This window comes from Labrus mixtus, chromosome 12 (genome assembly GCF_963584025.1).
Source record: "Labrus mixtus chromosome 12, fLabMix1.1, whole genome shotgun sequence".
NCBI lineage: Eukaryota > Metazoa > Chordata > Actinopteri > Labriformes > Labridae > Labrus > Labrus mixtus.
In genome coordinates this window covers 22492682-22519024 of record NC_083623.1, presented here as the reverse complement: position 1 = coordinate 22519024, position 26343 = coordinate 22492682, and the positions used below count along the sequence as shown (strand labels likewise).

Sequence of the window (26343 nt, the reverse complement as noted above, 5' to 3'; positions counted from 1 at the left end):
AAAATGATGAATGTGAATAGCAGATAAAGTAGGCTACAGCTTTAGCTGAATGGAACTGAAATGAGTTGGGCTAAAAACAGAGAGGAAATGTACCTACACGAGGGCAGAGGGAGGGAGCGGGACACACTCAAACCAACGGTGAGAGAGAGAGGGAGAGAGAGAGAGAGAGAGAGACAGAGAGAGAGAGAGAGAGAGAGAGAGAGAGGGAGGGAGAGAGAGAGAGAGAGAGAGAGAGAGAGAGAGAGCGCAGCGGGCATGAGTGCTCCTGGAGCTCTGACAGGAAACTTTCCTCATGTTGCTCCACTCTTCAGTAGCAGCAGCAGCAGCAGTCTGACTCCATCGCTTCAGTTAACCCTCTGAAATGCACTTGACTGGACTGTGCGACGTTTACGGGACTTTCTCACCCTCTGAAGTCATGGCTAACCAACTGCGTTCATCGACAGAACTTTACTGAAGCCCACTTGTACACCGGGAGACTTTTCTTCGATAAACTTTTGGAATTAAATGACATTGATTTGATTGAAACATTCACCGGACCTGAGGATGGAGACGGTGTTTTACCTGCTTGCCTTCACGTTGGCCCGGGTTAGTTGGGGTCTCGGGTATTCGGAGTCCAGTGTCCAGACGGGACAGAGAGCGGCCAGCAGACACAGGTAGGATCAACAAGAGCACTTTGTGCGTAAATGTGCACACCTGTGGCTCCATACGTTTAAGTGTTGTTTTTTTTCTTAATCTTGAGAAACAAGAGAAGCGCAGCAGTTTAAAACACTCAATAGATCAAGTTTACATTGAAGAGTTGTAATAAAGGCCTGTGTCAACAAGTAGTCCAGCCATGTGGATCCTAAAGTCAAGGTCCGGGGACCTAAGGGGGTCCTTAGGATTCTTCCAGTGGACCTTTGAACAAATATGCAATGGTTAAGGGCGGACCCAACTGAGTGACTAATTGATTAGTCCACTGATAGATGCTTTCCTCAGTTTTGTTAAACTGTGGATGGAATATCATTCTGTTTTATTTGACTGTAATTTTAACCAAAGAGGTATTTGAAGATTGAATGGGTGTCAATTGGTGGTTTAAATCATTAGACAACTAATTCATATTAAACGTGACATTATTTAAAATAAATTGACATGAGGTTGTAGCCCTCATGTTGTTAGTGATTACTTGAATAACAATTAATCACATTTAAACCAAAATGATTAGCGCAATTAAGAATGGAAAAATCATTTTGTTGATTTGAATGTCTCCATAAAATGAAATCATCATCAACAAATACCTTGCAGTATAGTGTGACATGTTGTATTTTTTGTAAACATGTGATAGGTGGGTACATGTTCTTCACAGTGGGGGCCCTCCCTGAATGGGGAGTGATGGGATGGTGGAGGAGTGTGATGATTCAGGGGGGCTGAGAGCTAGACAGGGCTTATAAGGCTTATAGATATTTACTGTTTCAGGGCCCCGAGTGAAAAGTTCTCAGGGGGCGCAGAAATTTTTAAAGCACCCCCCCCCCCCCCACCAGCCTCAGCCTCAGCCTCAGCCTTGTTTTAGTGGAATCCATCATTCTGACAAGCAGTGTTTTCCATTTAAGTAAAGGTACATGGTCAGCTCTGTGGGTATTGATGAGCTGCGGGGATGCTGAATATTTGGGCATTAGTAATCTGCGAGACTTATAATGTGTATTGTGAGACATTTGACTGATTTAGACTTCAGGTCTACGATCATTATATTTGTTTTTGTTGCGCTGATACAGCCCCAGTGTGTTATTAGTTTCTGCCTGAGGCCTTCTCCCCCCACATCTCTTTGAACAGTAGTTGGAAGCTTCTAATTGGATGAATGAGGAACTTTCTGCTTATTGATTGACTTATTACGTGTGTGCATGTGTGTGAACAGAATGCCAAAGTAAATGAAGGACCGAGCCTATATACCTCGCACATGTGGTCTGTGTCTGCTCGCATGCCTGCATGTGTTTGTACTTAGCGTGTGTGTACGTGTGTATACGCAACGCAAGCCAGACTTCTGCGAGTTGAGCCTCGGCAATATGAGATTCTATCAGGTTTCTTTCCCACATCAGAGCTGCTACTGCCGCCTGAGTCAGGACGTGTGGACGGCTGACCTGCTCGGTGCATGATGAAGCTGAACTGTTGGCTACTGTGAGTGAGAGACAGTGGGCGGGATACAGAGAAGAGTTATCTGGGTTAACATGGGGGGGGGGGAGAAGGGAAGTGAGTTCCATGAGTGAAAAATGGGAAGAAGAATAGAAAAGGTAAAAAACTCAACTTATAATATAAACAAAGCGATAGTGAAATCTGGCAGGAGAGGATATAAGAGTGCAAAAGAAACAGCAGACATGGCGAGAAGTGAGAGAAACTAAGCAGGCGTGACAAGAGAGGATGAAACAGTGAGGAAAGTCAAAAAAGAGAAAAGACAGACTGTGTGAGGAAGAGAAGAGAGGGTCCTTACATGCCTTCCTCCTGCTGAAACCAGTAGGCTATGAAGGAGTCAGCATGACTGGCCTGTGACAAACACAATCAAACACCACACACACTCGCACGGTGACGCATCGGGGAGAAGAATGCGCTGGCCCGTGGCAGTGCGGTTTGCCCCTCTGACATCTGTTTGAACTCAATTGATCTGTTTTGACAGATGTGTGAAGTATTCCATAAGTGGTAAAGGCTGTCAGATGAACTGAAGACATCCAGCAGGGGTCTAATGTGGGGGGGGGGGGGGGGGGGCTCAGGAGGACCCGGAGCGGGCCCGACACATCTCCTGCCAAATGTCCGAGCTGCACATCAGCTCGAGGCAGTGACAGGGGAAGGAGGAAGGAGCTTGTGTGTTTGGGGTTGGATGCAGGTGGACTGCTGATGTGTTTAGGATCACGAGCAGTTTGAAGGATGAGACATCATGAATAAGATACAGACATGTCTGTCTGTCAGGAAGCACACTTCATTCCTCCCACTTTTTTTTCTCCTCTACATTAGCATTTGGTTCCTAAGAGGGGCCATAAGAAGAGGCAACTGCACACACGTTACTCTTTTTTAATCACATGTTGCTGCTTTTCTAAAATAAGTGTTTGGCTTGTTTTGTGACATCTGCCTTGTTTGATTGTTACACTGAGACAGGGAAATAAGAGCGGCAGAACGAAGACAAAGTCTAATGTCTTATCCTGTGTTCTGGAAGATCAGCAACACACGTCCACAATAGTGACAAAAATATGACAACCCACATCATGTTTCTTGAATAAATCTGGCCGGAATCTAATATTCTATACACAATTCATCCGATTCTGTTTCCAACGTTGTGGTAACAGTTTGAGTAAAGCCCTTTCCTGTTTAGTGTTACAATGCCCCCATAGACAAAGGCAGACCCATTAATTTCGTTTTTTTTTTTCCCAGTTTGATGTGAAAGAACTCGCCTGATGTTCACAGAACCCTGACCTCAACCCCATCCAACAACTTCAGTGTCAGACTCGCCCTGACTGTTTCCTCACCCTGATCCTGCCCTGTATGTGGAAGTAAAAAAGGACTTTCTTTTACTTCCTGCTGTTTGTTCTACGGTCATACTTGACAATGCTGTTGCATTGCATTCAGGTGTTTTTATTGTTCACTTAGGGAGTTCAACTTTTTTTTGTTTTATATAATTTGATTTATGTCTTTGGCTTTAGTAATTTCATTCCCATTAGACCGAGCTCCGCTTTGCATTTATTGCTAATAAGCATTAAATGGTTGCAAACATGCAAAACAGTGAACATGGTTAACGTTATACCTGCTCAAAAGCACAGCATTTGTGTGGATGCACATTTTGCTTCTTTAGCAAGGATCTTATCACACTCATAGTAGAATATTAAGACTAATGGCAGCACTGAAACATTTTAAACATCCATTCATTGTAAGCACGTGTTAGCATATTGATGTAAGCATTTAACTCTCTACAAAGGAAGCATGATGGACCGCTAGCATGGCAGTAGTCACTAAAAACTTTAAGTATAAGTTAGTATTATGAAAGTATATTTGCTCTGATGGATTGCAAAAATCGGTACAATTAGTGAAATGTTTTTTCAGATAAGATGCAGTGTGAGCTGCGCTGGCCGCGGGCTAGGGCACAGGAGCAGGTGTGGAATCAGACCCGCACAAATCATCGGCGGAAGTTCCTAGGCTTCTACTACAGCTTGTACTTCAGAAGCTTCTAGACATCACAATGTATCTGTCCACTAGTCAGAGAGGAAAGCCCTCACCTTTCTCCTGCTGAGGAGGAGACGAGCAGCAAAGAAGAAGTCGGTGTGGGTTCATGAAATCTTCAGGGCACGGCAGGATTTGGGGGAGTTACGGCTCGTCGAGGAGCTGCAGCTACAACCACAGCTTCACAAGCACGACATGATTTTCTGCTGCTTCTTAAAACACACCTGGTCCACCCAAACTGTTGGAAATATCTTTCTAAACAATACATGTTCAGGTCGAGCTCAGGAAAGTGCCCTTTGTTGTGATCTGATCTTCCCTCCTGTTGGACATGTCCATGTGTCGTCACCTCACTGAGTGCTGCGCCCACGTTGTAATTTCTAACTTCTGTGCAGCGTTTATGGATGGCAAGCGAGACCTCGGGGCTGCACTCAGCTCGGCGCGGTGCAGATACGCTCTCAGCACCCACCGTATCCTATCTGGAAGACCCTTAACATTCCAAGATGCAGCGTATGTTTCCAAGCATTACGACTGTAACAGGATTGTCTTTGTCCTGACAGGACTTTGGAAAGATTCCAAACTCACTTTATCTGTGTGATTTTCTGCTTTCTGCTAATTAGTGAAGTAAAGAAATCGCATTATATATGGGAATGCAAATGTGGGAAAAGGGATCCTTTCAGGTTAGAGCTATTGTGACCTAATTACCATAGTTCCCAGCATGCAATTCATCGGAAAAAGCTTTCTTTATCTTGTTAGGATAAAAGTACAGAATTCTATAGGGATTTGGATCCCTTCCACTGAACAAGGATATCCCACATCTGAAATTATAAATGGACAACATGACAAGACATTAAACCACAAAACATTTTTTTTTCTACTTTGGAGCAGCATATAAAATCTTACCTGCTTTAATTATCTGTACTATTTTAGGAAACTGAAATTCTAAGGCTTTGAGGGGACTTGTTTTTCAAATGCACACGCTCCATAAATGGTTAACAAGTCAAGCGAGCACCAGAAGCACCCGGCGCAGACCTCCGTGCATGATATATCTGAGCCCTCATGCTAAAGCAAAGGGCAGCATCATAGACATTCTCCGTATATCTTTGTGACCGCCAGGCTAAACAATCAGAGAGGAGTTTACACAGTCACACTGTCCCTTGATGTTGGAACCAGTCCAAAGGGAAAATGGTGTGTGCGCTAGTAAAACTGCATTTTAAGACAGCGCAGAGAGATCGTAAGAATGTGTGCGTCTGCCCCATGTGTGTGTGTGTGTGTGTGTGTGTGTTTGTCTGTCGGCGTGCGTTCACTCGAGCGTGAGTGAGTGCACTCGAGTGTGTAGGCTGTCGTTTGTGACAGTCTGTGTGCTTTGCGGTGTGTGTACAGGGGTATACCTTCACAGGGACATTGGAGGGGTGCTTGACCTTTGGGTCACAGTTCAAACATTAGACACACCCCCTTTCCATCCACTCATTCAGGTCGCTGTCGAAGCCTTCCCTTGAAGTTAAATGAAAGATCCTTTAACAATAGGCGCCGCCAAGTGTTTTCTTTGTTTAACTATTGAACCCCATTTTCTTTCTTTCTCATTCTTTCATTCCTTCATCCGCCCACTTACTCTCTGTGTCACTTTTGTCTCGGACTATTCCAGTTTTACACACACTCCCCCTTCTGTAGGGCTCATGCAGAGACGCTGCTGGATAAAATGAACCTGGTATGTGTGAGTTGAGATGTCAGGCCGCTACTTCCTGCATGGCTATGTGAGTGTCTGTCTGCTGTTTTATAAGGAGGTGAACTTTATTGGTAAATAAAGTGATGCTCAGACAGGTGCAAAAGTTCCAGTCATGCTGAGTTATGGCTCAGTAAATAAGAATAAGACGAGCACAATGAAAGTTTACTGCTTAGTGCCCGGCAGAGAAGTAATGAAATCATTATTGGTCTGAATGTGTCTGCAGGTGAAGGACATGTGTGTCTTGATTAACATGCATGTAAGCGTTTTCAGTGAGTGTCCGTGTAAGCAAATCAGTTTTTTACTTTTAAATTTTTAAGTGTTGTCGTGAATATTTATGTGAAAACAAACAATTTCATGAAACTGCAGTAAGAGATAAATGCCTTGTGGTGGTGAAAACGGAGACAAATCACCAGAGCCTGCAGTTTACCTCAGCCATACAGAGCTTTACAACATGTCTAAGCTCATTGTTTTGGTTTTATGGCCCAACACTTCACTGTTTTGGTTCACTCACCACTCTCAATGTTGTTTAATAGGCAGCTGTTTCCCTCCCAAAAAAGGCCCTTAAAACACCCTGCTTACTATCTGCTCAGCACCAAGCAAGAGACAGCAGTAAGTGAGCCCGCAGGGTCAGGTAAAGCAAGTCAAATGAAAGAGCTTCACTTCTCCAGCTGGACACAAACGTAACTCGAAATACTGAATAATGTTGCTTCATTTCAGCATAGTGTGTAGATTTGCATTTGTTTGCCAATTCATATGTCTCACTCTCATTGTTTTGTTTGTAAGATAAGAGATAAGATATACTTTATTCATCCCAGCACGGAAATTTAGGTGTTCCAGCAGCCAGCAAACATACAAACACACCACACAACACATATATACATACATATCCCACCCATACAAAAAACATGAGCCCACAATACATAACCAGGATAAAAAAGTGGTATGGATGGTCCATGTGCACAAGTAGCTGTTACTCATAGATAACAGTACAAAGTAATGCATGTAATATACACAGGAGCACATAATAACATGATGTGTACTGTTTATAATAGTTTCACACAGTTTGATAGTTGAAGGCGTTCACTTGCAAAAGTAGCATTATAACATTGTGCTAGCAAAGCGAGAACATTTCTGCACTTTTATCTACAGCAAACATGCATAAAAACAATGCAGCATTAATGACTTAACGACAGATTTTCAAATGTTTTACAGGATAATAAATGCAGTCAGCTCACTTAAAAAAGGCCTCAAAGATACCAACATGATTTTAGGCATTAAACACCAAATGTTGATATTTGTTTCTAACCTACAATGACTTCTACTGTATTCACACATAGTTACATCTCTTTTTTCTGACATGTCCTGTGTGAGCTGTGTGTGTGAATGCAGCATGTTAAGGTTTAAATTAAATGCAGGTGAACAGGAGGGGGTGATGATGTTCATATCCCTCAACTAGTGAGCAACCGGAGTAATCGATGTGACCGTAAAAAAAGCAGCTTCATCCTCTAATCTGCTCGTAAGCATGTTTCCACTCTTTCAATAATACTAAACTTAGCATCAACATAAGTACAATACTGTCTTCAGAGTGTTGAGCTCTTCTTTGCTCGCCATCTTGGATATCCTGTAAACATCAAAAACTTTGTACATTTTCAGGGGCATGCTGTCCTGAAACTTTTTAGAAATTGTCAGGAGTGCCTATATGTTTAAACAGCTGCAGTATTGTACTGTATATGCTGTCAGCACATTTTGATGAATGCACCTTTCAATCAGGTTTGTTTGGACAGGTTACATAATTTTAGTCGACATTACTCCAGCTGTTCTTTAATGTATTGTCAATTTAACCAGATGTGGATTCTCTAAAACCAACCAGTTAGAGATCATCTTTTAGTCTTTCCACATGTTTAAACAAAACATGGTGTTATAAAACACTTCCAATATAAAAACATTTGGTTAGGTTAATTATCTTGTTAACCTTTTATAGGAAGCAGCACATAACATCTCCCACACATTGTACTGTGGGAAGCATTAGCTGTTCCACTGAGCAGAACGAAAACATTTGGTGATGCTTTCTCTTAGACATTACTCTCCGAGACGTTGGAACCAACTTGCTGAAAAATCTGAGAGAAGTTGGAAATATTGATGATTTTAAATGTTTGGTTGCAGGGCGTCAATCTGTCGCTCTGAATCTAGTCGATCCAATGAAAAGACATTATACTCATAAATGATTTGGGGGCTTAAATAACACAAAGGTTTAAAGTTAAAGGAAGCTTTGTGCTAAAGTTTTACATTGATCTGTTACATTTTAATCTGATCTGAAGATATAAACAATCTGAAAAATGTACAAGAAGTGGACTGTTTATTTGCAGTGTTTTCCTCTTTTGGTGATATTGTTAAGGAGATTAACTGCTGAAAAATGCCATTGAGACACATACACTCTCTCACACACACACACACACACACACACACACACACACACACACACAAACACGCTGTCTTTATTGTATACATGAAACTTGGAGATTAGCTTCTGAAAATGTCATTGTAGAGAGACCAAACACTAACATGCAAACCCATACACCTACACACACACACACACACACACACACACACACATACACACACACATACACACACACACACACACACACACACATACATGCACACCCACGCATGCTAACACACACACACACACACACACACACACACACACACACACACACACACACACACACACACACACACACATACACACACACATACACACACACACACACACACACACATACATGCACACCCACGCATGCTAACACACACACACACACACACACACACACACACACACACACACACACACACACACACACACACACACACATACATGCACACCCACGCATGCTAACACACACACACACACACACACACACACACACACACACACACACACACACACATACACACACACATACACACACACATACACACACACACAAACATGCACACACATTTATTGTCCTTGTGTGGCTGTCTTTATTGACTGCATGGTTGCATGCTGTGTGTTTGTCCCAGACCGTGAGTAGTACTTGTAACTTTATTTTACTCTTGTGGAAAAGATGCCAAGTCTTGTTAGTGAACTTTCATTTGAGCAATTTCTCCGCAGCTGTTTGGATTAATGGGCCTTTATTGGATTACTGTTTGAATTTCTTAGCTTCACAGTGGTCAGGGAGAGGGGGGAGGGGTAATGTGAAAAGTTGTGGAAGGTGTCGACCATCCAACAGGAAACATGTATGCAGGCACACATGAATGGGAATAAACCAACACACTGTACTCTCTTTTTGTGGAGGGCATACGCCTAAACTCAAGCACACACACCCGCAGACACACTCCCTCAGTGCTACACTAACAGTCATCCTGCCTCGAGTATAAAGACTTCTCTTATGTATTTCACTGGAGGGAGAAGCCATGACTAAATTATGGAAAATACACCAGCAGAGAGGGTGATGTGCACAATCAGTGTGGCTGTTTGGAAGTTACAGAGACAATTAGATGTTTGCGTATATATGTAAAAATATATATAAATAATATATATGTAAAACCCCAAATTCAAAAAAGTCGGGATGCTGAGCAGAATATAAGTGAAAACAGAAGTAACAGAAGGAGAACATTTATTGATTTTGTAGAATGATATGCCTGTTTTAAATGTGATGACAGCAACATGTTACGAGCTAGCACCGGCTACACAAACCAAAAAGCTAGCCCTAGTTCAGTTTTTGTTTTAGTGTAGGTCAGCCGTCGAGCCAGGTAGCATCCAAGTCGGCGTCCATACGGGTCCTCTCTCTGCTGCCTGAGATTTATTACTTCATTTAAAGGCAACACAGCACCCACTCTGTCTAGACTATTGGACAACCAAGATCAACACAGCTTAGACCCATTCTATATTTCCGCCATGAAAGCCAGTACAAATTTAATAAAAAAAGAAAAAAAAGAAAGCTAAGGAAGAACAATAGGAAAATTCACTGTTCCCTGTCATTCCTAACAATGTTTCAAAAGGTTGTTACAGCGTCATGTTAACCAGGTCCTGTTGTTGGCATCATGAAATAGGCACATCATTTGATTCTATTTTTAATCAAACATTGGGTTTCAACAGTCTGATTTTATTTACATTGTACACAACATCCCAACTTTATTGAATTTTGTGTTGTATATGTGTTGCCATGCATCCACATCTGCGTCTGCTCAGTCGTGATAAAAAGTGTGATGGTTGTGTTTATTTCGATTGGGACACAGCGCCTGTTCCCCATCTGGGATGATGGTGTGTGAATGTTGCCAACTTTATGTTTTATCTGCTGTGTCTGTGACCCTGAGAGTCACTTAGTCAGGATAATAGATTGGCAGAGCTGTCTTACTGAATCACAGTGACTTAAAGCAACACAGTGGGACTGCAGGGGGAAGAGGCAGAGCTCTTTGATTTATCACCACTGTCTTATTTTAAACATTCTCCATCCCCTCTGTATTGCTCCAACTCCTGATGGAGATTTTAGATTGTTGTTCAAAAACTCTCAGTCCAAAGCACACATTAAAGTACAACAAGCCACAGTATAAGATAACTCAGGCTCGAACCATCCAATGACATAATAGAATATAGATCACCGCGAAGAACCGCAATACTCTGGAAACACATGAGGAGAGACGCAGCTGTGTTTGGATGGACTTGTGTTAGCTGTTACCAGATATGGTGGCAGAGATTCTCCAAATCACCAGCCGTCCAAGTTATAGAAACATTAAAGGCAACAACACAAACCACAGAATAAAAAAACAGTAACACAATCATGTGCATAAATAGAGGAGGGTGTTTGGATCACTCCGACAAGCCACAAATCTTTGGAAGGAGGCGTTAAAGAACTCTTTAGACGCATGAAAAACAGTTGACTTCAGCTTCGAAACATTCACTTGTGTTTGATCTGGTGGTGGTGTCTCCAAAGGAACATGATATACTGTGAATGTACAAAATAAGCCACATTTCAACAGTGAAAAGTTCATGTCCAATCCATCCTCCTCATGATTTTAATCAAAAAAAGGACACCAAGAACCCATTATGTCTTGTTTTGCAAAGAAGCAACCGTTATACTCGTTATGCCCGACAAGGCATGTACGATTGTAGATCGTTGTGACTGAATGTCAGCTCACACTGTCGGACTGAATCGTTTACCATCCACAACCAAAGCTTGCGATTTATGTGCTCACACTGAACCTGATCGTAGGTCACGACCTGAGAGCTCACACTGTACGTGTTCAATCAGGACGGAGCATTCACAATTGCTATTAGAAAACTCACACAGACGGAGGTTGAATTCTGTCCTCTCATATGCATGGGTCAAATAGGCGTATACGCACACACACAGCAAAAACGCTCTCTGGGTGGTTTCACATTAGGGACCCAGGCCAGGATCCGAGTACACTTGACCTCGCTCGAACAAGGAAGTGGACTGCTATATGGTGTAATTCTAAATGTTCTCCTGCTGCTTCAAAAACTCTTGTACCCATATAGAACGGGCCTGTTTTGTCCTATGGGTATGTTGCATTTGGAAGTAGGAAGAGGGTCGTTGGTGGAGTCTCAGAAATAACAAAAAAACAACCACAGGTAGCAGGATGGACTCAGCCCGCAAGTGGTTGCCATGGTTGCTGCTTCTTTTTTCTGCTTCTTGGCGGATTTGCAAACCAACTATGTGCATTCTGTCACCTGCTGTATCGGACTGTGTACATACACAGGTGTACTCAGGCATGAAATGATGATACTATTTTGAACGCAGCCCAGCTGGGGAGAGAGGAGGGGGAGGGCCACGATTGTGCTCGGCACGGTACGAAACAATCTAATGTGAAAAGTTCCTCACTCTCACTGTTTCACACACACTAGCTTCATCACCGATTAGTACAACCTTACCAGCAGCTGTATCATAACTAATATGCCCTATCAGCTGGAGGTCAGCATATATTTCTGAAAATGTTTATTTAATGAGAGGAAGGGGAGGACAGATTTAAACATACATGTCTGTTGTTGCCATGGTGACTTCAGAATCTGTCTGTCAGTTTGTGCAGGTTAAATCAGCGAGGAAAAGTCACAGAGTCGACTCTCTTGGCTTTGCCCAAACTGTGCGATTTGTGCAGTCGTACCAAAATGTCAAACATGACCTTGATCGACTGTCGCGCTTAGGTGTACACTGAATGACTAACAATGTGCAATAGGGCTGCACAGTGAACGGCAGGCTTCAGAGCTTATTCATCCAAATGATGCAGACAAAATAAATTGCTACTCACAATGAGGGCAGACTGACCTGTACTATTTTATAATCTGATAAAAATAGATTGGGTTGTGCATTTGTATTTCCATAATGTCATCATAACTGGTGATTCATAAAAAATCTGACTAGTTCAGTTATCCATTCCTTTTGGTACCAAATCGATTAACAACTAAATATAACATAAGTCATTTTACTCTATTGGCTTACACTGAAACAGAAAATATATTTAACATGCCTGTCTTAGGGTCAACCAACCCTTAGAGCGTTCCTCGTGATTGTTGAGGAAAAGCTTTAAAGTAGAATCTGACAGTTCATTAGTCCTGTTCACTTTCCCACGTACAGTAGCAACAGGAATAGGGGGTCGTGAGGAGGAGGTCATCAGGGACAGGGGAGGATCGAAACATGATAAACTCTTTCTGTCAGTCAGACTGGCTCTGGAATGAAGGGGAGGATAACCGTCTTAGGGGAACAGTGGAGAGGTGTAGTCACACAGAAGAGGAGATAAAGACAAGCTGTGAGGAAGAGAAGGAGATAATAAACAGAGGTGGACGGGGAGGGAGACAGACGGAGAGGAAGGAATTAAAAGGAACAGCAAGAGTGAGATGGAAAGAAAGAATTCCACACTGACAAGGAGGGCCAAAAAGGGAAAAATCAAATGAGCTGTACGGAGAGCAACAGAGAAGAAGTGACATGGAAACTGACAGACGGATAGACGGACAGAGAGAGGGAAGCTGCTGATGGACTTTTCATCATGAAGGAACTCCTTGTATGCTCCAACTTTTATCTGTCAACCAACTAAAGTTCTGCTCGGGTGAATGCAAGAGTGACACTAATTGGCCATAATAACCATCGGGGGAATAGCAGTGGATGAGGATTCTGGGTAATAGGAAAATGATGATAGAAAGCAACTGAAGGACGTCTGTGTCTTAAACCTTTCTGTGGTTCTTATCAGGAAAGATATCTGGGGGTCAAGGCAGGTCAGAGGGGATTAGGACAAATTGAGAAGCATGTAGACATAGAGTAGTATGTGGGAGCGTGTATGTGTTTCTTATAACTGTGCCAGTGCGTGGGGACAATTTTCTTCCAGTTTATTTTGTTTGATTTAGGGTATACATTTGGATTAAATTTAAACCTGTTAAATTCCCTTAAAGCTGCTATAATTTATATTTGTTTAATACAAATTTGATCAAATATAAAATCAAATTTTTCTGATAAACCCCACTGCACCAGACTTCTGTCTTCAGTAAAAAAAAAAAAACAGATCAAACACAACCAGATCAGCACTAAAGGAGACAGACTAATAGCTGCTAGCATGTCTACCAGCAATGACCAAGTTTGTCTCACAGGATTTGGTGGAGAGCAAAAAAAAAAAAAAGGTACTTCAATGGGAGAGAATATTCCACTTATATTTGCCAAGTTGCCAGAAACACGACTCCATCTTGGTCAGTGTGTCTGGATGTATAAAACAGCAGCACATTTGCTTCTTGTGCCAAACACAAAGAATTAGCAACACAGCTCAACACAGCCACTTTTTTGTATCTGCATGCATTGGTTTTCCAGCTGCTCATTCAACTTTTAAGATGAGCTCTCAGCACTCTCATCCATCCAGTGCTGTTGGAGCGCTGTTTTTCAAAGTGGGCTTTCATCACAAAAAAAGATCAGATAAGCTAAGTCAGCTAATATTGGAGCCAATGGATGGAATGTTTGGTCAACCAAAGGCCCATAAGGGTTTCTGGTCAATCAGACTTCTTTTGATTGGGGTGGCCCAAACTGGGGTACAGACTTATTCAGGGTTGGCATTTGTGTTCACACACACACACACACAAGAAGAATTCCATGTCACCTTTAAAACAAGGTATAACTTGTAAGGATCAATGAGCAACACAGCTAAACGTGTGAGTAGTGCCCAAATTGTTTTTTGCCAAAATCCCCTGCAATATTCTCCAGTTGGTATTCACTCCTGTTTTCAGTTGCTTGGTCGATTGGATGATTTCAGGCTTTTTGCATGAAAACAGTCTGTGAGGAAATTAAAAAGGGCAGAAAGCAGTCTGCAGTAATACAATCCTGAAAACTGTTGCTCGTAATTTAATGATGATTTAGTTCAATTGAGTTTAGTAATCAATGCTTATTACAGTAATAGGCAACTGCATGCAAGTGCTGCCAAGCATTCCCTTCTTGGATGTGATTTTTTAAGACTAACTACCTTCTTGCTTCTCAAATTTCTTGTCTGACTATAAAAAAAAAAAGAAGTAATGTCTGAAAGTCATTACGAAATGGCTGGCTACACAGGAAGCCCCCAAAGTTGGATGTCAGGGGTTATAAAGTTAAAGCAGGGGGTAAGATGGTTTTTCCCAAATCTCTCACTTCACTTGCACTAAGAAGGAATGTCTTTGCTGTTATACCCGATAAATGATTACAGAAATCAACAACTCCTTTAGTGTGCATATGATCAAGAAAATACTTTAAGTAGAAAGGCTTAAAAATGTCAACTCTTTGTACAGAGGCCAATTATTCCAGATTCATTCATTTAATTTCCTGTAAACTAAAACAAATGTTGATAGATTCACTTGGAGTTATAAAAACATTTTAATAAAACTATTGGCAAAACACAAAAACACATTTGAAGTAACATCATGATTAAAGACATAACAATTAAATGTGGTATTACTTTTTTATTTACGACCAGAAAGAGAAGTCCACACTTGTATAGTGAAGAATGAAAGTCCCCTGTTGTTAAGGTGTGTGTGTGTGTGCGTGTGCGTGTGCGTGTGCGTGCGTGCGTGCGTGCGTGTGTGTGTGTGTGTGTGTGTGTGTGTGTTTGTCTTTCTGTGGGTTTGTCTGTGTTGAGTTTTGGAGGCATACTATGGCAGCCAAAGGTACAATGGTATTGACACCAGTTGCCTAGTGGTTGGTGCGTGCCTCATACAAAGAGGCCAAAGTCCTTGAAAACAGGCGCACTGGGTTCGAATCCGACCTGTGGCTCCTTGTCATTGTGCATGTCATTCCCCACACTCCCTCGCTCCCCGATGTCTGACTCTATCTGTCCTGTCTCTCTAATAAAGGCATAAAAGCTAAAAAATAAATCTCAAAAAAATATATTACCAAGGGTAGATTTTCACATGGATATGCAGTTTAAACTCTTCAAAAATATGTAGGCGTGTGTGTGTGTGTGTGTGTGTGTCTTTCTGTGGGTTGGTTAGTGTTGAGTTTGGGAGGCACACAATGGCAGCCATTGTTAAACTCATGCAGTTATCCTGAACGGATCAGACATTTGTGCAAGAGAACAATTTCTCTTGAAAGTTGGACAGAAATATAATCAGCCCAGGGTTTTGAGATATTTATCTCAAGCCTCACAGCGGAGCAGAACAATCAAAGAAGTGACAAGAATCCAGATTCTTATTTTTTCAAGTCTCTCTTTTTTTGCCTGGAGACAAAGACCAGCAGCAGAGTGTATACTGAGTGTGTGTGTGTGTGTGTGTGTGTGTGTGTGTGTGTGTGTGTGTGTGTGTGTGTGTGTGTGTGTGTGTGTGTGTGTGTGTGTGTGTGAGTGTGTGTGTGTGTGTGTGTGTGTGTGTGTGTGTGTGTGTGTGCGTGCGTGCGTGTGTGTGTGTGTGTGTGTGTGTGCGTAAGAAGGCTGCTATGTTTTTTGTCAACGCCTAACTCTTAACTCACTGAAAACTGCCAGGCATCGCAAAGTTATTCATCCCCTTTTTCCTGCGTGTGTTATTTTATAGGAACTGGTGTGCCTATGTGGTGACACGCACTGTCAGCTGTGTGATGGAGGATGGAGTGGAGACATACATCAAGCCAGACTATCAACGCTGCACCTGGGGCCAATGTCCTAGAGTTGCGTGAGTATCCGTCCCATCTTTGGTATTTTCTATCTCCTCTGATTCTTCCTCTGTTACTGAAATATAATCTTTAGGCGATTCAATTCAACTACAGCAACTTCCTGTCTTCAGATTCCACAGACGCTTGTATCCTCTTCCCGTCCATCCTTTCCTGCCTTTAGATATGGAATTCATTCAATTCTTTTCATTTTCTGTCTGCTTTGTTTCCAGTAGAGACTGGTCAGGAGGGTGTCAGGTTGTGGCTCACTTGTGCAGGCAGAACATTGCTACAGATTTAATGACAGTCCAGGATTTGGCTGTTTGGGGCGGGATAGCCTAAGCGGTTATGTTGTGCACCCTTTGGACAGAGGCTATAGACCTTGGGTTCAAATCCAACCTTGGCACTTTGCTGCATGTCATCCCCGTTTAGTCCACTCCTCCAAAAGTTTCTCGTGTCTCGTCTTTTGTCCTATCAAGTAAAGGTAAAAATTGCCCAAAAAATATCTTTAAAAAAAGGATTTGGCTGTTTATTCTTTTTCACTGAATTCTGTTCTCAGACGTACTCATGTTACTGTGGTGGAGTTTCAGTTTGCCTGATGCAGACCAAAGGGAATTTGATTATACAACTGTTGGAGCAAATTGTCTTTGTATCGTGTAACTATTCCAAATGTGGATGTTTTCAAGACAGCATTAATCCAGCACTCCTGATGTTTTACCTCTTTTGAAGCCTTCTCCAGTTTTGACCCTGTCCTGGCTGCTTGATCCCCATGCCTGCCAGAGGCCTTGGCCTAAACCTGGACTATGCTAAGAATGAGGCTGACAGGGGTTCCAGGCACCACAGTCTAGTCTCTCGTCCTGTAAAAACAATCTCTTCTTCTTGCTCTGTCTTTCTTTCTTTTATGACTCTCCTCCCTTCTTACTCCTTCCCTTACTCGACAAACTCCTCCCACGGCCGTCTTTCCAACCCCTGTTCTTGTTTTTCCTCCAAGAAGACGTCGGATTCCTTTTTTCTCACGCTCTCAAAGCAGGGAGCTGGAAGATGAAATCTTTTCTATGGCACAGAAAAGGGCCTTGCGATACCTACAGTGATGTTTGTGGGCTGGCAAAAAGGAGAGCAGTTGAACGTTCACAGTGAAGGCTTGTTAATGTGCCTGTGAGGCCACCCTAAATCTTTATTGAGACTTCCGGCCAATTCTGGTCTATTTATTGTGTTGTTGCTCAAACAGTAAGTCTCTTCAGCTGTAGAGGTATATGACACATACAGAAAGTATCCAAAAACAAAATACTTTCTTTTTAGTTTGAATAATTTACAGTCAAGCTGAGAGACAGTGCTGTCTAATTATAGTTCATATTTTTTGGAATATCAGACAAGAGTAACATCTAAAGTTATTAAAGCAGTTTTATTCCAACAACAGTCGTTGATTTTTAGATATGACCTAATATTCAGATATCTTATGTCTCACTGCCAAGGTGTGTCCAGAGGAGTGGCCATCGGTGTCATGGGCCCCCTTGAAATCTTATTGGCCACCCCAAGTACCACCCCAAAATCCAAAACTCTGATTTGCTACTTGTCTCCAACAACTTGGGCTGTGTTTCAACAGGCTGCTTGTAGTTTTCTTAATATGTCGATTAAACATATTGTCTAATCTTCTTGTGTTTTAAATTGTAAGTAAATTCTTTGTACATCTTTTTCACAAGAGCACTTCTTTGCAAGCAATCCTTCAAACTCCTCGACAGTTTGCATGCAATTTATTGTGACTTTGGACAACATCATTTTCAGTTCTTAAAGAATTAACCTATGAAGATGTATATGTCGCCATCCTCTTTTATTATTTAGAAGTACATGGTGGAGATAAAAAAAAAAGTAAATAAATGGAGTTCAATTGTGTCTGGAAACACCCCTGCTCACTGAACATAAATATTAACAGTGTACAGCAGTCTGACACCACTAGGGGTCCATCACAGTTGTATCATGTTCACACTATAAATCATATATGTCTATTTGGTGATCTGACACAAGTCAGCTTTGAAGTCCTGTAAAGTCAGAACGAATAAGAATAAGATGATTTCCATTTCATCCTCAGCTACCGGACATACAGAAGGCCGAGGTATAAGGTAGCTTACAAGATGGTGACAGAAATGGAGTGGAAGTGTTGTCATGGTTACTCCGGGGAAGACTGCCAGGATGGGCCACGGGGAACCCCAGACACCCAAGTCCATGGAGGCCGACCCCGTGTCCCACAGACGGGCTTCAACAATGGCGGTGGACAGAGAGGAGAAGGTAGAGTGTTTCAAAAAAGATTCAGGGATAGTAGTTAAACATCACAAGAAAGACATGAAGAAAGATCTGAAAAGTTTATTTGAATTTAATTCAGTATGACTGCTATGTTTACTTTCAACTTTTTCTCCATAACATGTGATGTGCATGAGTAAAGAGGTTGCTTCTTATACATTCTTGGACAGCATGTATCTGCATATTGACTTTTCTTCTCTTGTCTCCAGGTGACACTGAGAGGATGAGACAGCTGGAGGATACAGTCCGTGGGCTGACCAAAGACCTCCACAACATGCAGACCACCATTAATGGCATGAACCAAAAACTGTAAGTAAATATTGTTCTCAATAAGTCCTGTACATGTTTCAAGGCATGGAGTGCAATCACCTGCAAACCCGACCAGTTTGCATCCAATTAAACTTGCCATGTGCTAGTTTTATGGGTTAAGTGTTGATACTGAGTATCTATTGTTTTATTTATTTAAACTTTATTTAACAAGGTTTGTCCCATTGAGTTTAAGAACCTATTTTCCACGGCAGACCTTAACAAGACAGCCAGCAACAAAAAACTCAAAGTTACAGACAGAGGCACAAAGTGAGACAAAGTACAATTTACAAAACACTAACATTTGCATTAAAAGAGAACTATCTATGAGTCGAAACTGGGAGTCAGTAGTAAAATCAGTCGAGTTAAAACGTTGAAGTCATCCTCTAGATCTGCTTCCACGTCTTATATTTTAGATTTAAAAACATTTAAGGACACCAGCTCAAGTCATTCTACAAAATTCCAGGCTGAGTGTGCAGAATAACCAAAAAGCCCTTTTCCCAATTTCTGTCCAAGCGTTTGGGACAGAGAGCATAAAGAGGTCCTGAAAATGCAAAGAATACTGCTTGGTATTTTTCCGCATGATAAAAACACATATAATATAGTGAGGGAGCAGACCAAGAATTGCCTTATCTATAAAGATGTACCAGTAATGCCTACGGGTTTCCAGAGAAATCCATCCTACCCGAAAGTACAACTCACAATGGTTGAGTCAGACTTTTACAGCTTGTTATGAACCTCAAGGACGAATGGAAGGCTGTATCAACCATGTGAGACACTGAGCAGAGGCGTGCATGAACAAAAGATCACCATAGTCTAAAACAGGTAAAAACATTTTTGCAGCAACAAGAAGCTTTTTTACTTTCAAAGAAAAACACAGGTTGATGTTGTTGTCATTTGATGTTTTTATTTTTCCAGCATGTCAATTTATTTGACAGCTTGCACTCATTTTGTAACACAGGTTCAGGGATTTGTAATTAGGATAGGAAGATTTTAAAAAAAATGTCTAATCCATCAGGTACCTCTTTATTAGGATAGGTTATCCAAAACTTAAAGAAACCTTTATCCTTCTTCTGTGTAGGCCCAGTCTGAATGGGGCCATTGTCCCTGCTGATTCAGCTCAGCCACACATGAAGGACACCATCAACACCATCCAGACTAAACTGGACCATCTCTACAACAGAACACAGGTAAACACTGTTTGTATTTGTATTAACAGCCTTCATATCAAAGAAGAAATGAGACAAATGTTAGGCAAAGGGTTGGTTTTGAACCCACGGCCAATGCAGCTATAGCCTTTGCTCGTGTGACGCACTATAAAACCGAGGCTATCCGGCGCCCTCATATTTATAATTTTAATGCAATGATAGACATTTTACCATTAGTGGTCTTTTTGTTTTCTTCAGGTCCATGACCAGACCCTGCTAACCATCAACAACCACCTTGTGAACGGAGGGGGAAATGAACTGGACGGAGTGGTCAGGGGTGGAGGAGGGTCTGGAGGAAACCAGCTGAATACTCTGAAGGAAGAGATACTGACGGAGCTAGAGAGAAGGGTGTCTTTGTCCTGCTCCTCCTGCCAGGTAAGGCTCAATATGTACAAATCTGATGTGCAGGCCTCAGCGACAAACATTGTTCCCCTTTGTCTGCATCATTTATTGATGTCATTGATGTTATGTCTTGTCATACTTTGTGTAGCTGTAAAAATGTATTTACTTACTGTTCCACATAGACTCCTGTAAGTTATTTCCAATGCCTTAAGCAGGAAAAAAGTATTAACCACCTGCAGACGGTTATACATGAAAATTGCATTCCTGTGTAAACCGCTGCATCAACAAAGATGGTAGAAAATGGTACACAAGTATCCTGTGGTCAAAACATTCTAATTCAGCAGTTTGAAAGGATTGGGAAGATGGATTAAACATAAAACCAAACATTGTTGTTAATCTCTAACCCCTGGTCACTGACACATAATCTCTCTTACCCATAACAACCCTCTGACGCCATTTTACTCACAACTGTTTTGCATGTTTGTAAAAGTGTATGTGGTTTTTGTAAATCTTATTGCCTTGTCATTTCAACACTACCCTCAACAAGATACTCTATAAAGTATCATTGGAAAATATCAAATTAAACCAAAACCCTCTTATTAGCTCCTTTGAATTAATTTGATGGTATTTGGCTTGACGTGTGTTGTTGTTTATTGTATTGTCTATATCTAATTAGCATAGTAGCATATGTTTGGTAACACTTTGGCTGAAGGGGTATGCATAATACTGACACAACACTGTCATAAACATGAAGGAGGCTTTATGAATGTTTGTGAATGTTTGAATGTTGTCATTAAGGGCGCACTCACACTAGGCAAAGCTGTCCCTTACCTTGCTTAAGCACTCTTGTCCCCCCCCCCCCACCATCATTCCCCCATCATTCCCCCTCTGGCCTGCACTCACACTGCTCCAGGAGTAACCGGGCCTGAGCCTGGTTACCTGTTGTAAAAACGTCATACTTGATTGGCTTTACGTAGTTATTAAGCGTGCTTAGTTTACGAGACAGGCGGACTCGAAAAAAATAAAACGATAAATAAAAGGATCGCACATCGGAGAACAAGACAGAGAACATGACAGCTACTTTACTGAATTTATGGCTTATCTTTAGTCAGATATACAGCCAGAACACTCCAGGATTTCTCCATAAAATAAGGCTGTCCATGTTGTGTACCCGTGCTTGTGCTCGTGCATGGACTGCATCTCTTCCAAGCGTGCCAGGGCCAAGGAAGTGAAGCACTGATGGGAGCACTCACACTAGTCAAACCAACTGGACTTTAGGGGTGAAGCATGCTTAGGCACAGTACGGATTGGCTAGTGTGAGTGCACCCTAAGTGTCATTTGGTCAAATATGTCGCCTTTAATGCAAAGTTGACATTGTTTAGTATGTCTTTGTTATGACAACTTGACTGTGTCATAACACTCAATGACATCTTAATAGCTAGTCCAGACTAGTCCAAAGTGTCCCACTTTACTTGAGGTAAATGATTCATGACACTGTTATAATGGTGTAATGACAGGCAATGTCAACATTCACAACATATGACAGGTTAGTGTAATGTTCATTTGTTTGATAATCAGCCCTGTTATGACATGTTAATTAACAACCACCACATTAATGTCAAGTTGTCATAACAAAGACATCTTAAAAAATGTTAACTTTGCATTAAAGGTGACATAATTGACCGAATGACACTTAATGACAACTTTCATAAACATTCATAAAGCCTCCTTCATGTTAATGATAGACGTCATGTCATTGTAATGACAGTGCCATGTCAGTGGCAGTGACTGAATCAGCATACCCCTTCAAATAAAGGGGTATGCATAATGATGAAGACTGCCACTGCATAATCACTGAAGCTCATTCTTTCTATTGTTGCTACTGTAGGTGTATAGTTGGAATGTCAAAAATATGCAAAAGGCAAGATGCACATTACTTTAAACTTAAATAATGTAGGAAGTAAATACATTACCAAACAGTTCTTGTAATCCCTGTCTCTTTAAGGCAGGTGTGGAGGACCTGAGGCGCCAGCAGCAAGAGGACAGGGAGCGGATCCAAGCCCTGGAGAAGCTGATCAGCTCCATGGACCAGCACCTGAGGCAAAGCCTGGACATCTCCCGCAGTGAGACTGAACGCTCTAAGGCCTGCTGCAACACCGTCACTGAGCTGGTGAAGAGGATGTCTGATGTAGAGGTCCGTGTCACCACCACAGCTAACAAATGTGACACCATTAAAGGGCGTCTGGATAAGGAGCTGGCCGGGACAGGTGGAGGAAAGGGAAGAGTGTCGGAGGACAGGTTGAATGGCAAACTGAGAGAATTGGAGAAGAGGGTGAACAGTACTGTGAGGAAGACCGAGCAGAGGTGTACCAACACCGGGAACAACATGAAGGACAGCGTCCAGAGAGATTTCACACAGCTGCGCAACATAGTCCTCGGCCTTCTGGATGACCACAGCTTCAAGATCGGTAAGATAGAGCTGGACGTGGCTGTTCTTGGTGATACAGTCACAGACCACAGTAGGCGGTTAAGTCAGCTGGAAAACATAACAACCTTCCTGGACAGAAGGCTAACCTCAACCACAAACATGTGCAATGAGACCTGCGGACCTAACGGGAAAGGTCGCACTACTGATGATACTGTGAAAACCTTACAGTGGAGAGTTGTGGCCAACCAAGAGGAGATCCAAAAGTTTAACACAAGGTTAAAGGATTTGTCTGTAACAGGAGACTCGCTGATTGACAGAGTGATCGATTTATCAAACGATGTCAAAAAGATCAAGGATTTAACCGGGGAGAATGGCGAGAATTTAAACCGGATTTTCACAGAGGTTGAAACACTGGGGCGGGATTTAGAGGACTGTTCCATTTGCAGCAGTATAGAGGAAGACTTGCGTTCACTCACTAACTCCACCAAGAGTGGCCTCAGCAAGTGCCAGGCAGAACTAACAGATCTGCATAGGAAGGTCGACTCAGGAGAATCCGTCTGCTCTCAGGTGTGCTCCAACCTTCAGGAGGAGGTGGGACGACTCAGAGAGGAAGTGGAGGAGTGTACAGGGCAGTGTAAAATCAACATAAAGGATCTTAAGGACCGCCTTGATGGTCACGGCGTCCATACAGGGAGGTTAGGAGGCGATCTGAAGTCAATCCAAGGAGAGCTTGCTGGGGCCATAGTCACATTTAACTCCATCAATGACACGCTGAAGGGCCTGGGAAGGACTGTACAGAGGCATGGAAACACTCTGACTGACCTGACCAACGCCAAGGACGATATCATCTCTGAGGTAAGATGATGTGGTGATGATGAGGAAGACGGTATGACTTCCACGGATTGTGTGTCTTTTTGCAACCCTTTAACAGAACTAATGTCTCATCAACCTATAATGATGTCTAATAAATCAGAAACAGTGCATTCTAATTCTAGTTGAATCAGTGACAACCCACGACAAATATTTCCATCTCAGCTTGTTTTTTACTTCAATATATTTTTATGCCTAGAGAGCAGGGTCATATCTGCAGTGCTAATTTGCGTCTTTTTTGTTGGTGTTAGTATATCAAGAGTCTTGGAGCAATTCAACTAATTCAGAAGAGAATTGTTTTTTTCCTGAGGCTTATGAATATCTGCAAAACTTTGTGTCAATCCATTTAGTAGATTATGATAAAATCCAGTTCGGACCAGAGTGGTGGACCAAAGTACCGCCTTGTATAAAGTAGAGCCCGACCGATTAATCGCCCAGCCGATAATATGGCCGATAGTAGCATATCAAGTTACTATCGGTATAGGCTAATTTTATCGCAGATATGTGCCGTTATTACTAGATTTATTCAAATAGCATTTCATTTGAGTTTCATTGTATTACACTAGCAGTGCTCTTTCTGGCTGTCACCAGCAGAGTGTGCTATACGGATTACAACAAGCATTACCACTCTCCAGAGTGTCAAACTGTGATACAACCGCTAACCTTTACTTTCCAGTTGACTGGCCATCGTGTCTTTACTAATTATTATTAAGTGTATGATAACTGCATTTAAATGATCAACATAGTACATGTGTATATCTATATCTATCTATCTCTACAGATCAAAGATAGATCAAAGAAAGTTATCGGCCGATATATCGGTATCAGATTTTTTCCCTCCCTAAGATAGATATCGGTATCTGCCCCAAATATTCCATATCGGTCGGGCCCTAGTATAAAGCCAAGCTGCTGCTCTGTTGTAAGCAGCTCAAATAGGGAAAATAATTGGAATTTGTTTTGGAAAATATTATTTTTTTCTTCCCCCCTGTGTTCCTTGATAATATTTCATTTATCCTATGGCCTCTCTTGGGGACTGAAGGCCCCCGTCGAGAAACACTGCACTGCGATATGTCGAACTCTACCCTTTGAACTAAACAGGAGATCCGAACATCATTATGATAACAGTAATGGTCATTTTGCTCCTGATGTGTTTGTTGTTTTATTAAACTGTTCGTACAGCAGCATAACTTTTCTTCATGAACTCAGAAACAGCCTCAATGTCCATCAAACATTCCTTTTGGTTATCTTGGCAACCGTCTTTTCACAAAATATTATCATAGTTAGAAAAATATTTGAGCCTATTGCAAACTCTGAGTTCTTGACAGACATGCTTTAGATTATATGCTTACATATTTTTGTGTGTATAAGATACAATAGGAAAATAAATCAGAGCAAAGGTGGGGGAAAAAGTATATTTAACCAGGACTACTTTTCAAAAGAAACCTTTCCAAAATACACACATTAACGAATGTCTACATTCTCTACAAGGTGGACAATTTGCAGAAGGAGCTGACCGAGCACGTTGATGATTCCAAGATTAGATTCGACAGTCTGGGCAGAGAGATCCAAGTCATAAGGAGCAACTTTGTGACGGAGATTGGGGAGTGCCGGCGCTCCAGCAACGGCCTGGACCAAAGACTCTCCAAGCTGGAAGGGGTGTGCGGACGCTTCGACTCTTTTTCAGACAGCCTGGAGAGGATCAAGGAGGGCCTGAACAGACACGTGTCTGGGCTGTGGAGCTGTGTTAACGGACTCAATGTCACGGTGATGTCTCAAGGAGATCTTATCGACAACATCCAGAACGTCCAGCTGGTGAACGTCCACTCCGACATACACAGGCTGAACTCCTCAGTGGTGGACTTGGTGAAGGAGTTCCACAGTTTCATAGAGCAGGACTTCATGGGTGAGTCGCAGAGGACAGAGGGCATGAGATTTAACTTTTGGAGAAGAGAAAAACACTCAGTTTGAGGGAGGCAAGGTCAGGGTGAAGGAAAAATAGACCAAAGAAAGAATCCAGGCTGTATTTCTGAGAAGCACTCACTTAAAGAGCCTATTAAGTCTATAATCCTTCTGAAGAAGGAGTTTAAGTAAACATGAGGGTGAAAGCCACGTCGCTACGCACACCAGAAGATATATTTGAACTTTCTTGGCTTGTACTTTGAATGTTTTTTTTAGAATCTCTCAAGAGAGCCCATTACTGGTAAAGAGGATTTTCAGGAGTGTCTTTCCCAGCTGTGATGTCTCATGAAGTATTTCTTTCGGTTTCAGGTCCACCTGGTCTTCCGGGCCCACGCGGGGAGAGAGGGGAGCGTGGACCCCAGGGACTTGTAGGACCTCAAGGGAGGGTTGGACCTCCAGGAAGAGAGGGCAGGCAGGGAGTTGTTGGACCCCCAGGTAAACATAAACTTTCTCTTTGAGTTATTTGATTAACCGTAGGTTAGCCATATCAACTTTATCTTGGATCTTCCTGTACATCTGCTCTCTGTTGTGATGATAATAAAAAGGATAACAGCCAGGATTGTATCGATGGTTGATTAATTCTTATCCTTCATCTTATTCCTCAGGTCTCAGGGGAGAACAGGGTACGTGTTGTTCTTATTAACAAGATAATCAATAAGAACTGAATATATTTTTTTATCTTCTATTCCATGCTAACTCCTTCTTTTTACCTCTTCTCCGAGATCAGGTCATGCAGGGTCCGATGCTCACGTGCCACGCCTCTCTTTCTCCGCTGCACTGACTCGCCCCATGAGAAGTGCAGGGACTATAGTGTTCAACAGCGTCTTTGTCAATGAAAACAACGTCTACAACCCCAAAACAGGTGAGCTTATATCAGATGTAATAGTTTAAGAAGAGCTCTCCCCAAAACAAGAC

General features: G+C 42.1%; 1 protein-coding gene across 1 annotated transcript in view; it reads left to right on the top strand.

Moving 5' to 3' along the window:
* Positions 1–268: 268 nt before the first annotated feature.
* The window catches only part of emilin1a (elastin microfibril interfacer 1a), a 28290-nt gene continuing 2215 nt past the window's right edge, over positions 269–26343 (top strand). Inside the window, exons 1-11 of the mRNA XM_061052590.1 lie at positions 269–653; positions 15927–16043; positions 18107–18303; positions 18525–18624; positions 19703–19811; positions 20028–20204; positions 22177–23454; positions 24958–25372; positions 25738–25863; positions 26034–26051; positions 26156–26290. Coding sequence (XP_060908573.1) covers positions 544–653; positions 15927–16043; positions 18107–18303; positions 18525–18624; positions 19703–19811; positions 20028–20204; positions 22177–23454; positions 24958–25372; positions 25738–25863; positions 26034–26051; positions 26156–26290 — 2782 coding nt within the window. The 5' untranslated portion in view covers positions 269–543. The remainder of the gene's footprint in view (positions 654–15926; positions 16044–18106; positions 18304–18524; positions 18625–19702; positions 19812–20027; positions 20205–22176; positions 23455–24957; positions 25373–25737; positions 25864–26033; positions 26052–26155; positions 26291–26343) is intronic.